Consider the following 13,975-nt stretch of genomic DNA (forward strand, 5'->3'; position numbering starts at 1 on the left):
TGTAGTAAACTTCATTGTACCTGAATGATTTCTAAGACCATATTCCAATTTCTAATTTCATTTGGTAGAAGTTTCATCACAGACCTTCCTTGGCCAGTTTAGAGGTTAAATATTGGCAACACTCCAAATCGTGACATGAATTGTATATTTCCAATTTTACTTATAAATTGTGTGTGGATCGCATGACTGATCTTTTAAACTTGATCCATTGAGATTTTAGCATTTTTCCATTCCACTTTTCAGTACTTCAGTCAGTCAAGATCCAGTCAGTCAAGAAACAGAAAAAGGAAAGACCCCAAAAGATCTTAGTATAGCTGAGAAAGGAATGAAATTGATTCCAGAACCCAGTTCCAAGTCCAAATATAAACATGATAACTCTGGCACTAGTGACAGTAGCAGCGACAGTGAGGCAAGCAACAAAGCATCAAGCCTTGTGCCGTATGATCTTCATCGATCGGTGACATCAACTTCTGGGAGCAGCAACCAAAAAAAGCAGCAAAAGAGGAGACACTCTGACAGCAGTGACAATAACTCTAGCGATAAATCAGCTGAAGGGACAAAAGTGAGACAAGTGTCTGAGTTATCAGACATAGTGGAGAGCACCAAGAGTGATGATAAAAGAGATAAGACCGATGATGATAGTAAGGGAAAAGATGAAGAAGAGCCTGATCTTGATATAGATGACATAGACAGAGAACTGGAAATGGCACTTGAGAGAAAACGAGTGAGTGGACTTATCCAATGTCATATTTTTTAGTAATCCCCAGCTTCATGAAGTAGCTGATATATGCAGGATTCACTTTTTCTTTCTATTCTTCTTGGCCAGGTGATAACATTTGTACCAGGCAGCAAAATTACATCATGACTTGGAGTTGTTATAAACTGGCTTAAAATACTGTTCTTAGGATGGGTGTGTATGGCACAGAATACTGTACTTAGGATGGGTATGTATTACACAGAATACTTTACTTAGGATGGATGTGTATTACACAAAATACGGTACTTAGGATAGGTGTGTATTACACAAAATACTGTACTTAGGATGGATGTGTATTACACAGAATACTTTACTTAGGATGGGTGTGTATTACACAAAAGCCTTCTTTGTTGTTACTAACTTTCCAAGATTTATCTAAAATTGTTTAAAGATGTGTAAATAACTTACACGAGCAAACCTGTAATAAAAACTGGGGGCTGAGTCCATTATACAAGGAACATGCTGATTATAAACATAAAAAAAAGAGATGGAATTTCAGATAAATATTGAGAAATTTATCATTTTTGGAGAGTGGATAGACCAGATGTCTAGAATCTTAACGTCTACAATTATTAATAATTTTTCACTTTTTGTGACTTAGAATAAAATAATAGAACCTGCACACACACATCCAGTAGCTGGATTATACCAACTTATATATTCCATCAAGCTTCATGCAGATTGATCTCTATAGAACCTTGTCCAACATGCTTAAATTCTTAAAAGGCCCGGCCATTGGTTCCAGTCCTCATTTTTTACCTTCTCAGGTATTTTGAGCTGCAGAGACTGTTTTGCACGTTAATGCCAAGATGAAATCTCTTGTTCATGTTGTGGTAATTGTCAAAATCACCCTATGAATCAACCAGCTTTATTAAAGAACCATACCCTTGAAACTTTTTCCTGGTCTCCTTACCCTCTGGAAGACAAAGGAGCAAAAGCTGCTTTTTACAGTTCGGCAGCGCTTAAGAGTCAGTTTCTCTGTTTTGTTAACCAGGTCTTTTAGCAGAAGAACAGCTTCCTTTAGTAGCTTCACCCCAGATGAGATCCACAGTCTCAGTTGTATGCATACTGGGTATGCTAGAGACCAACTTTTATGCTTAGCTAGGACTTTGGTCACCTTGGAAGGGAAAGGGAATCCACTCTGCCCTGATGTCCCACAAGTAGTCATGTGTCCGAAGAAAAGGGGAGAGCATTTACTGGTTAAGAATTTCATTGGTCCTAACCTTGCGAAAAATTGATTTAAGTTACTTTTAATTTAATGCACAGTGTGTTGAGTTATTTTGTTCTTATTTAAAGGCAAGCCAGCATATTGAGGAATTAACTTTTTGAGTCAGAAAACTCCAGATGTATTTTTTATTTCAGGAGGAGCTGCTGAAGTTGGAAACTGAAGAGAAGAAGAGTAGTAAAAGTAATGACAAGGACAAAGACAAGAGGGACAAAAAACACAAAAAGAAAGATAAAGAAGACAAACATCACAAAGATGATAAGAAAAAGGAGGATCGTAGACGGCGCAAAGATGACAGAAAGGAGGAGGATCGAAGCAGTAAGGATGACCGAAGCAGTAAGGATGACAAGAAACGGGATGATAAGAGACACAAGCATAGCTCAGACAAGAAGGACAGAAAAGAAAAGGAGAAAGAGAAAGAGAAGGAAAAAGAACTTCCCCTGAAGAAATCACTGATTGAGACCATGAGAGAAGCAGTGGAAGAGAAGAGAGAACTGGAACTCAAACGAAAGCGAGCCATTGAGGAGCTGATGGCAAAGGAACTGGAGCGAACTATCGAATCAAAGCACAGCAGAAAGAGGCACCACCGTGAGGACTCTGCTGAGTCCAGAAAGAGACACCATAGGGACGAGGTGGAGGAGAGAAGGGTTAGGGATGACTATGATGAGGAATGGAACAAAGTGTATAAAGATGGACGTGAGGCAGACTGGGACAGAGTACCTCCTCTGGGGCCCCACACAGCTCCCCCTCCCACTGCTGAGATGCTGGCATATAAAGATGATAAAAAACATGTGGTAGACTATGGACACACACCAGGCAAGATTTTTTTCTGTCACTATTTCATGCCTAGTGGTAATGTCATTATCATTGGGCATCACTAATACTGAATCGTTTTAGGCAGCATCATAATTCTAATGACAGTTGGACCAAATAACCATTTTAAAGGCCATCTATTGTAGATAATGATATGTATTTAAATCGTATGAATAAACAAGACAATGGGTAATGATATTCTATTTTTCCAATTGAGCCCACTTTTTGACCTAGTAGAGGAACCCCATTTTTCCATATCGGTAATAAACGCTGCAGAGCCTAGGCGATGAGACATTATTTCCTTGCAATCTATGTCATGCATGCCGTAAATGAAGGTTTGATGGACATGATAGTGAAGAAATGATTAGAACAGTGTCTTGCTATGTCTAGCTAGCCCTGCTATTAAACAGCAATACATGAAGGTTTGATTGGCATGATGGTGATGAAATGATTAGATTAATGTCTTGCTGTGTCTGGCCAGTCCTGGTATTAAACAGCAATACACAAAGGTTTGATTGGCATGATGGTGATGAAATGATTAATGTCTTGCTATGTCTAGCCAGTCCTGGTATTAAACAGCAATACATGAAGGTTTGATTGGCATGATGGTGATGAAATGATTAGATTAGTGTCTTGCTATGTCTAGCCAGTCCTGGTATTGAAAAAGTTCCATGTTTTTCATGTGTGGTAGACAATAAAAAAGTGTTTCAGTTTTGTTTATTATATAACTTCAAAAGTGACAGAGTTATATTACAGTAATATTGTTACAATTTCAGTCAAACATGGAATGTAGGTTTATATCATCAAATCTTTAGAATTTCAGGCAAGATCTATGCATATTTGTGAGGTAATTTTGCATTTGATTAATTACCACTCTTGAAGCCATATTTCTAATCTGATTTTGATCAGACTTGGTATATCAGTTTATCATTAGGGTCTTGAATGAGTTTGATAATAAGCAAGATCCACACTGCGTGGCTGAGCTTCTTACCACTGTGGGGGTTATATTTCAGATTCCGTTTTGATGAATCTCTGAATGTGTGCTTATATCTTTAAAATCTTGAACAAGTTCAGTAATGAGCTTGATCCACTCATTCCAGTTAAGCTGATTGGCTGAGCTTGTTGCAACTCTGATTGGCTGAGCATGTTACAGCTCTGATTGGCTGAGATTGTTACAGCTCTGATTGGATGAGATTGTTACAACTCTGATTGGCTGAGGTTGTTACAACTCTGATTAGCTGAGATTGTTACAACTCTGATTGGCTGAGATTGTTCCGACTCTGATTGGCTGAGAATGTTACAACTCTGATTGGCTGAGAATGTTACAACTCTGATTGGCTGAGCGTGTTACAACTCTGATTGGCTGAGATTGTTATAACTCTGATTGGCTGAGATTGTTATGACTCTGATTGGCTGAGAATGTTACAACTCTGATTGGCTGAGCTTGTTTAGATAGAATGTGTTCTTACAATACTGCATAAGCCTGTTTAGTGAAAATGGGAAACTGTTAGGTTATGTAAGCCTGGTGAGTGATATCAGGCTCGCTTATGCTTCTTGTTTCCTTTAATTTTGGTTTTTCAAAAATGATGACTGTTTAATTTTTTTCATTAATATTTGTTGATTGGGGACAGACTCCTGTTTGTCTGTTTGGTCTTTAAATGTTTTCAACAACTATATGACCTACTAAAACTGACTTTACATTACATCATCAAGAAACCTATTTTAACATTACAGTAAGCCATTTATAAATGAAAGTATTATTGGACATAAAGTTATTTATATATATTAATTTTTCATTTTACACGAGCAATGCACATATTAAGAACATTTTGTTATGGATTTCTTTATCTTCATCTCTGAAGAGCTTATTAAGTACTAATTAAGTGTACACAAGCTATGTATCGGATTTGTTAGTTTTACAATATTTTTTTTTCTTCAATGGATTTTATTAATGAAAATGGGTAATGCATTGATTAACACATTAGGATACTCCTTATGCTTTAGATGCAATTACATTTGGAGTTCTGTGTGGTCAATATTATTTGGGATGATGTGATTAGGAGGGGGAAGGGTAAGTATTATTTGGGAGGGGGTGATTAGGAGGAGGAAGGGTAAATATTACTTTGGGATGGAGTGATTAGGAGGGGGAGGGGTAAGTATTATTTGGGAGGTGGTGATTAGGAGGAGGAAGGGTAAATATTACTTTGGGATAGAGTGATTAGGAGGGGGGGTACGTATTATTTGGGATGGAGTGATTAGGATGGGGAGGGGTAAGTATTATTTGGGAGGTGGTGATTAGGAGGAGGAAGAGTAAATATTACTTTGGGATGGAGTGATTAGGAAGGGGATAAGTATTATTTGGGAGGGGGTGATTAGGAGGGGGAAGGGTAAGTATTATTTGGGAGGGGGTGATTAGGAGGGGGAAGGGTAAATATTACTTTGGGATGGAGTGATTATGAGGAGGAAGGGTAAGTATTATTTTGGAGGGGGTGATTAGGAGCGGGAAGGGTAAGTATTATTTGGGAGGGGGTGATTATGAGGAGGAAGGGTAAATATTATTTTGGGAGGTTAGGAGGGGGAAGGGTTGCACCTTGTATAATTCACTTTAAATGCTGCTTCCTTCATAACACATTTTGGTATCTGTTTACCAGGTGAACCTGATAAAAAGGTTGGACCTGCGGATTCTACTGAGTTGGAGCTAAAAAAGGTAAGACTCCATATTTGATAACTTTAGTGAACAGAGTATCCTTTTTAGATAATTAGCTGTATAGATTTTCACAAATGATTGTGCATAACATCTCAATAACTCCACAAAGCCTGGACTAGAATTGAATCATGACATACCCTATTTATCAGTGTCCAAAGGCAAGTCTGTGAATGTTGAAGATACCACCTTGGGTTTGTTTACCTTTTAACTTTTACTTGTGTATATATACAGTCTCAAAATTGGTATGGGCAAATGCAAGTTTGCAAAGTACTTGCCAAGGTATGGTTCGTATCACCATGAAAAATCCTTGTATTTGACAGGTTACCATGAAAACTCCTTGACTTACAAAAAAGTTGGTTTTATCCTTTAAAAATTCTTGAATTTTGTTAAAAACTCACTGAATTTTGCACCAAACTCTTTGCATTTTATCTGAGGGAATGTAGTGTGTTGAAACTGAATAAAATGTATATCACTTTTTACATTCAGAAAATGTTATATTTTCCTAAAGTATTAAGTAAACAAATGAAATAGAAAAAAATTGTGTGGTTCAAATGACATATGCAGATAGTTGAATGGAGTAGCATCCCTTGGCTGTTGAACCATTTTAATTATTTATATGGTTTTTCTTATGCATTTGTGTTTATTTATGCAGTGATTTCTGAAGTAAGATGCAGAGAAAATTGAATTTCTGTAAGGACAAAATACTCCTTGGAAACTTTTTGAAGTCTTTGAAAATAATCCAGAAAATGTAGGGAGGTCATGGTCAGTTCTTAATGATTTATGATCTGCAAGTTTTATATTCTGCAAATTTGCTGTAGATTAATAGTGTATTCTGTTACTATAGATGCCTTATGTTACCTAAATGTGTGCTTTATTCTTTCATCTGTCAATCCTTTATTCTATCATCTGTCAATTCTTTATTCTTTCATCTGTCAATCCTTTATTCAATCATCTGTCAATCATTTATTCTCTCATCTGTCAATCCTTTATTCTATCATCTGTCAATCAATCATTTATTCTCTCATCTGTCAATCTTTTATTCTATCATCTGTCAATCCTTTATTCTTTCATCTGTCAATCCTTTATTCTATCATCTGTCAATCATTTATTCTCTCATCTGTCAATCCTTTGTTCTATCATCTGTCGATCAATCCTTTATTCTATTATTTGTCAATCCTTTATTCTTTCTGTCAATCCTTTATTCTTTCATCTGTCAATCCCTTATTCTTTCATCTGACAATCCTTTATTTCATGACAAACTGTTAAAGACTCTCACTTTCATCTTGCAAGTGATAAAAAACAAGCTCATGACCACATTAGTTTGTTGTCATGCTTATTGATGCATACTTTATTACCTAGAACCATGAAGAGAGGATACATCATGATACAATTTTACTTCAGAAGAGGTCTCTGTGACCTGTATTTCATGCTTCAGTGGCTTATTGTAATTTTGTGTTGAAATTTCTATTGCTATTTATGTTTGAATCATGAACCTCAATAATTTGGATACATCTCTGTTCATAGTACAACCAAAGAAAGTCACTTTAGCCTATATTGAATGCTTTACTTACACAGGAAGTTTAGTATTTATGTTTGGCTCATGACAACATAGATTCTTCTATGCAGCATACATTTCATCCTAAACAAACCGCCTTGCTTGACCAGTGACTTTCACACAGAATTAAACTTCTTATGGTGGATGAAGGTTACTTCAAGGCAATAACTTTCACACAGAATTAAACTTATGATGGATGAAGGTTACTTCAAGACAATAACTTTCACACAGAATTAAACTTTTTATGGTGGATGAAGGTTACTTCAAGGCAATAACTTTCACACAGAATTAAACTTTTTATGGTGGATGAAGGTTACTTCAAGGCAATAACTTTCACACAGAATTAAACTTTTTATGGTGGATGAAGGTTACTTCAAGGCAATAACTTTCACACAGAATTAAACTTTTTATGGTGGATGAAGGTTACTTCAAGGCAATAACTTTCACACAGAATTAAACTTTTTATGTGGATGAAGGTTACTTCAAGGCAATAACTTTCACACAGAATTAAACTTTTTATGTGGATGAAGGTTACTTCAAGGCAATAACTTTCACACAGAATTAAACTTCTTATGTGGATGAAGGTTACTTCAAGGCAATAACTTTCACACAGAATTAAACTTTTTATGGTGGATGAAGGTTACTTCAAGGCAATAACTTTCACACAGAATTAAACTTCTTATGTGGATGAAGGTTACTTCAAGGCAATAACTTTCACACAGAATTAAACTTCTTATGTGAATGAAGGTTACTTCAAGGCAATAACTTTCACACAGAATTAAACTTTTTATGGTGGATGAAGGTTACTTCAAGACAATAACTTTCACACAGAATTAAACTTTTTATGGTGGATGAAGGTTACTTCAAGACAATAACTTTCACACAGAATTAAACTTTTTATGGTGGATGAAGGTTACTTCAAGGCAATAACTTTCACACAGAATTAAACTTCTTATGTGGATGAAGGTTACTTCAAGGCAATAACTTTCACACAGAATTAAACTTCTTATGTGGATGAAGGTTACTTCAAGGCAATAACTTTCACACAGAATTAAACTTCTTATGTGGATGAAGGTTACTTCAAGGCAATAACTTTCACACAGAATTAAACTTCTTATGGTGGATGAAGGTTACTTCAAGACAATAACTTTCACACAGAATTAAACTTTTTATGGTGGATGAAGGTTACTTCAAGACAATAACTTTCACACAGAATTAAACTTGTTATGGTGGATGAAGGTTACTACAAGGCAATAACTTTCACACAGAATTAAACTTCTTATGTGGATGAAGGTTACTTCAAGACAGTAACTTTCACACAGAATTAAACTTTTTATGGTGGATGAAGGTTACTTCAAGACAATAACTTTCACACAGAATTAAACTTTTTATGGTGGATGAAGGTTACTTCAAGGCAATAACTTTCACACAGAATTAAACTTATGATGGATGAAGGTTACTTCAAGACAATAACTTTCACACAGAATTAAACTTTTTATGGTGGATGAAGGTTACTTCAAGGCAATAACTTTCACACAGAATTAAACTTTTTATGGTGGATGAAGGTTACTTCAAGGCAATAACTTTCACACAGAATTAAACTTTTTATGGTGGATGAAGGTTACTTCAAGGCAATAACTTTCACACAGAATTAAACTTTTTATGTGGATGAAGGTTACTTCAAGGCAATAACTTTCACACAGAATTAAACTTTTTATGTGGATGAAGGTTACTTCAAGGCAATAACTTTCACACAGAATTAAACTTCTTATGTGGATGAAGGTTACTTCAAGGCAATAACTTTCACACAGAATTAAACTTTTTATGGTGGATGAAGGTTACTTCAAGGCAATAACTTTCACACAGAATTAAACTTCTTATGTGGATGAAGGTTACTTCAAGGCAATAACTTTCACACAGAATTAAACTTCTTATGTGAATGAAGGTTACTTCAAGGCAATAACTTTCACACAGAATTAAACTTTTTATGGTGGATGAAGGTTACTTCAAGACAATAACTTTCACACAGAATTAAACTTTTTATGGTGGATGAAGGTTACTTCAAGACAATAACTTTCACACAGAATTAAACTTTTTATGGTGGATGAAGGTTACTTCAAGGCAATAACTTTCACACAGAATTAAACTTCTTATGTGGATGAAGGTTACTTCAAGGCAATAACTTTCACACAGAATTAAACTTCTTATGTGGATGAAGGTTACTTCAAGGCAATAACTTTCACACAGAATTAAACTTCTTATGTGGATGAAGGTTACTTCAAGGCAATAACTTTCACACAGAATTAAACTTCTTATGGTGGATGAAGGTTACTTCAAGACAATAACTTTCACACAGAATTAAACTTTTTATGGTGGATGAAGGTTACTTCAAGACAATAACTTTCACACAGAATTAAACTTGTTATGATGGATGAAGGTTACTACAAGGCAATAACTTTCACACAGAATTAAACTTCTTATGTGGATGAAGGTTACTTCAAGACAGTAACTTTCACACAGAATTAAACTTTTTATGGTGGATGAAGGTTACTTCAAGACAATAACTTTCACACAGAATTAAACTTTTTATGGTGGATGAAGGTTACTTCAAGGCAATAACTTTCACACAGAATTAAACTTCTTATGTGGATGAAGGTTACTTCAAGGCAATAACTTTCACACAGAATTAAACTTCTTATGTGGATGAAGGTTACTTCAAGGCAATAACTTTCACACAGAATTAAACTTTTTATGGTGGATGAAGGTTACTTCAAGGCAATAACTTTCACACAGAATTAAACTTTTTATGGTGGATGAAGGTTACTTCAAGGCAATAACTTTCACACAGAATTAAACTTTTTATGGTGGATGAAGGTTACTTCAAGGCAATAACTTTCACACAGAATTAAACTTTTTATGTGGATGAAGGTTACTTCAAGGCAATAACTTTCACACAGAATTAAACTTTTTATGGTGGATGAAGGTTACTTCAAGGCAATAACTTTCACACAGAATTAAGCTTGTTATGGTGGATGAAGGTTACTTCAAGACAGTAACTTTCACACAGAATTAAACTTTTTATGGTGGATGAAGGTTACTTCAAGACAATAACTTTCACACAGAATTAAACTTTTTATGGTGGATGAAGGTTACTTCAAGGCAATAACTTTCACACAGAATTAAGCTTGTTATGGTGGATGAAGGTTACTTCAAGACAATAACTTTCACACAGAATTAAACTTGTTATGGTGGATGAAGGTTACTTCAAGGCAATAACTTTCACACAGAATTAAACTTATGTGGATGAAGGTTACTTCAAGACAGTAACTTTCACACAGAATTAAACTTTTTATGGTGGATGAAGGTTACTTCAAGACAATAACTTTCACACAGAATTAAACTTTTTATGGTGGATGAAGGTTACTTCAAGGCAATAACTTTCACACAGAATTAAACTTTTTATGTGGATGAAGGTTACTTCAAGACAGTAACTTTCACACAGAATTAAACTTTTTATGGTGAATGAAGGTTACTTCAAGACAATAACTTTCACACAGAATTAAACTTTTTATGGTGGATGAAGGTTACTTCAAGGCAATAACTTTCACACAGAATTAAACTTATGGTGGATGAAGGTTACTTCAAGACAATAACTTTCACAGAGAATTAAACTTTTTATGGTGGATGAAGGTTACTTCAAGGCAATAACTTTCACACAGAATTAAACTTCTTATGGTGGATGAAGGTTACTTCAAGGCAATAACTTTCACACAGAATTAAACTTCTTATGGTGGATGAAGGTTACTTCAAGACAATAACTTTCACACAGAATTAAACTTCTTATGGTGGATGAAGGTTACTTCAAGACAATAACTTTCACACAGAATTAAACTTTTTATGGTGGATGAAGGTTACTTCAAGACAATAACTTTCACACAGAATTAAACTTTTTATGGTGGATGAAGGTTACTTCAAGACAATAACTTTCACACAGAATTAAACTTTTTATGGTGGATGAAGGTTACTTCAAGACAATAACTTTCACACAGAATTAAACTTTTTATGGTGGATGAAGGTTACTTCAAGGCAATAACTTTCACACAGAATTAAACTTTTTATGGTGGTTGAAGGTTACTTCAAGACAATAACTTTCACACAGAATTACACTTTTTATGGTGGATGATGGTTACTTCAAGGCAATAACTTTCACACAGAATTAAACTTTTTATGGTGGATGAAGGTTACTTCAAGACAATAACTTTCACACAGAATTAAACTTCTTATGGTGGATGAAGGTTACTTCAAGACAATAACTTTCACACAGAATTAAACTTTTTATGGTGGATGAAGGTTACTTCAAGACAGTAACTTTCACACAGAATTAAACTTTTTATGGTGGATGAAGGTTACTTCAAGGCAATAACTTTCACACAGAATTAAACTTCTTATGGTGGATGAAGGTTACTTCAAGGCAATAACTTTCACACAGAATTAAACTTTTTATGGTGGTTGAAGGTTACTTCAAGACAATAACTTTCACACAGAATTACACTTTTTATGGTGGATGATGGTTACTTCAAGGCAATAACTTTCACACAGAATTAAACTTTTTATGGTGGATGAAGGTTACTTCAAGACAATAACTTTCACACAGAATTAAACTTCTTATGGTGGATGAAGGTTACTTCAAGACAATAACTTTCACACAGAATTAAACTTCTTATGGTGGATGAAGGTTACTTCAAGACAATAACTTTCACACAGAATTAAACTTTTTATGGTGGATGAAGGTTACTTCAAGGCAGTAACTTTCACACAGAATTAAACTTTTTATGGTGGATGAAGGTTACTTCAAGGCAATAACTTTCACACAGAATTAAACTTCTTATGGTGGATGAAGGTTACTTCAAGACAATAACTTTCACACAGAATTAAACTTTTTATGATGGATGAAGGTTACTTCAAGGCAATAACTTTCACACAGAATTAAACTTTTTATGGTGGATGAAGGTTACTTCAGGACAATAACTTTCACACAGAATTAAACTTTTTATGGTGGATGAAGGTTACTTCAAGGCAATAACTTTCACACAGAATTAAACTTATGATGGATGAAGGTTACTTCAAGACAGTAACTTTCACAGAGAATTAAACTTCTTATGGTGGATGAAGGTTACTTCAAGGCAATAACTTTCACACAGAATTAAACTTATGGTGGATGAAGGTTACTTCAAGACAATAATTTTCACAGAGAATTAAACTTCTTATGGTGGATGAAGGTTACTTCAAGGCAATAACTTTCACACAGAATTAAACTTTTTATGGTGGATGAAGGTTACTTCAAGACAATAACTTTCACATAGAATTAAACTTCTTATGGTGGATGAAGGTTACTTCAAGGCAATAACTTTCATACAGAATTAAACTTTTTATGGTAGATGAAGGTTACTTCAAGACAGTAACTTTCACACAGAATTAAACTTTTTATGGTGGATGAAGGTTACTTCAAGGCAATAACTTTCACACAGAATTAAACTTCTTATGGTGGATGAAGATTTTGTTGTAGATTTTGAGAATAATAATTTTAAAAAATTGAAGGAAACATCCCTTGATTTGAAAAGATGCCAACATTTTGTTATCAGGATGACTTGAATCTGAATTTATTTACTGCCAAATAATTCATGTTTACAATGATTGCTTGATGCTGCTACAAGCTTCATAGAGGTGTGCTATTTTAACATTGATAAGTTATAACACTCTGGTCATAATTTTGAATCTCCCCAAATTGTAACCATTTGTACACTTGTTGGGCATAAAAACCTATTGATACATGCAACTGACATTGGTGTCAGAGCCTGGGGACCATCCCAACTCCACCTCCCATGCACTTGACCCCTAGGTCACAATATAGAAACTGTTGAAATCCCATTATAAGGATATTTACATGTTTGGATGAAAATTTTAAATTTTCAATGCCTCCTTTAGAGCAATTATATTAAAAAGTTCTAGTACTGATCATTATAATGTCAATTTATTTATGACAAATTGACACCTTGCAATTTATTTATGACAAATTGACACTTTGCAATTTATTTATGACAAATTGACACCTTGCAATTTATTTATGACACCTTGCAGATGTATTTTATGTATGACAGATTGAGGCCTTGCAGTTGTCAGAGAATTAAAATGTCTATTAAAAACAGCTTAAGGTCTGAGAGGTAGCAGAGAATTAAAATGTTAGTATATTTTTTGTACAACAGCTTGAAGCCTTGCAGTTGTCAGAAAATTAAAATATAATTTATTTATGACTTCTCTAGGTCTTAGAGGTAGCAGAAAATGTCTGTTTTACAACAGCTTGAGGCCTTGCAGTTGGCAGAGAATTAAAATAATTGATTTTATGTACAACAGCTTGAGGCCTTGCAGTAGGCAGAGAATTAAAATGTCTATTAATGACAGCTTCAGGCCTTGCAGTTGGCAGAGAATTAAAATGTCAGTTTATTTTATGTACAACAGCTTGAGGCCTTGCAGTTGGCAGAGAATTAAAATGTCTATTAATGACAGCTTCAGGCCTTGCAGTTGGTAGAGAATTAAAATGTCAATTTATTTTATGTACAACAGCTTGAGGCCTTGCAGTTGTCAGAGAATTAAAATGTCAATTTATTTTATGTACAACAGCTTGAGGCCTTGCAGTTGTCAGAGAATTAAAATGTCAATTTATTTTATGTACATCAGCTTGAGGCCTTGCAGTTGGCAGAACTAGCTCTGAGTAAGCTGGAGTTCTTGGAGGTGACAAAGAAAGGCCTGTCAAAGTTACAGATTCTGCTCATAGAGTTAGAGGTATGTTTTGAAATCTTGTCTTCGAAATAACATAGAATTAGAGGTAAGTCTTGGGATCTGGTCAACTAAACCACAGAA

At 34.7% G+C, this 13,975-nt stretch overlaps 1 protein-coding gene across 2 annotated transcripts in view; it reads left to right on the forward strand.

Moving 5' to 3' along the window:
• LOC149792442 (uncharacterized) overlaps nt 1-13,975 on the forward strand; it is an 81,048-nt gene that overhangs the window by 33,083 nt on the left and 33,990 nt on the right. For both annotated transcript variants that reach the window (XM_089971020.1, XM_089971019.1), the window contains exons 7-10: nt 244-724; nt 2,120-2,798; nt 5,447-5,502; nt 13,793-13,897. In XM_089971020.1, coding sequence (XP_089827146.1) covers nt 244-724; nt 2,120-2,798; nt 5,447-5,502; nt 13,793-13,897 — 1,321 coding nt within the window. The remainder of the gene's footprint in view (nt 1-243; nt 725-2,119; nt 2,799-5,446; nt 5,503-13,792; nt 13,898-13,975) is intronic.

Source organism: Sinohyriopsis cumingii, chromosome 9 (genome assembly GCF_028554795.1).
Source record: "Sinohyriopsis cumingii isolate HCF-2022 chromosome 9, ASM2855479v2, whole genome shotgun sequence".
Lineage (NCBI taxonomy): Eukaryota > Metazoa > Mollusca > Bivalvia > Unionida > Unionidae > Sinohyriopsis > Sinohyriopsis cumingii.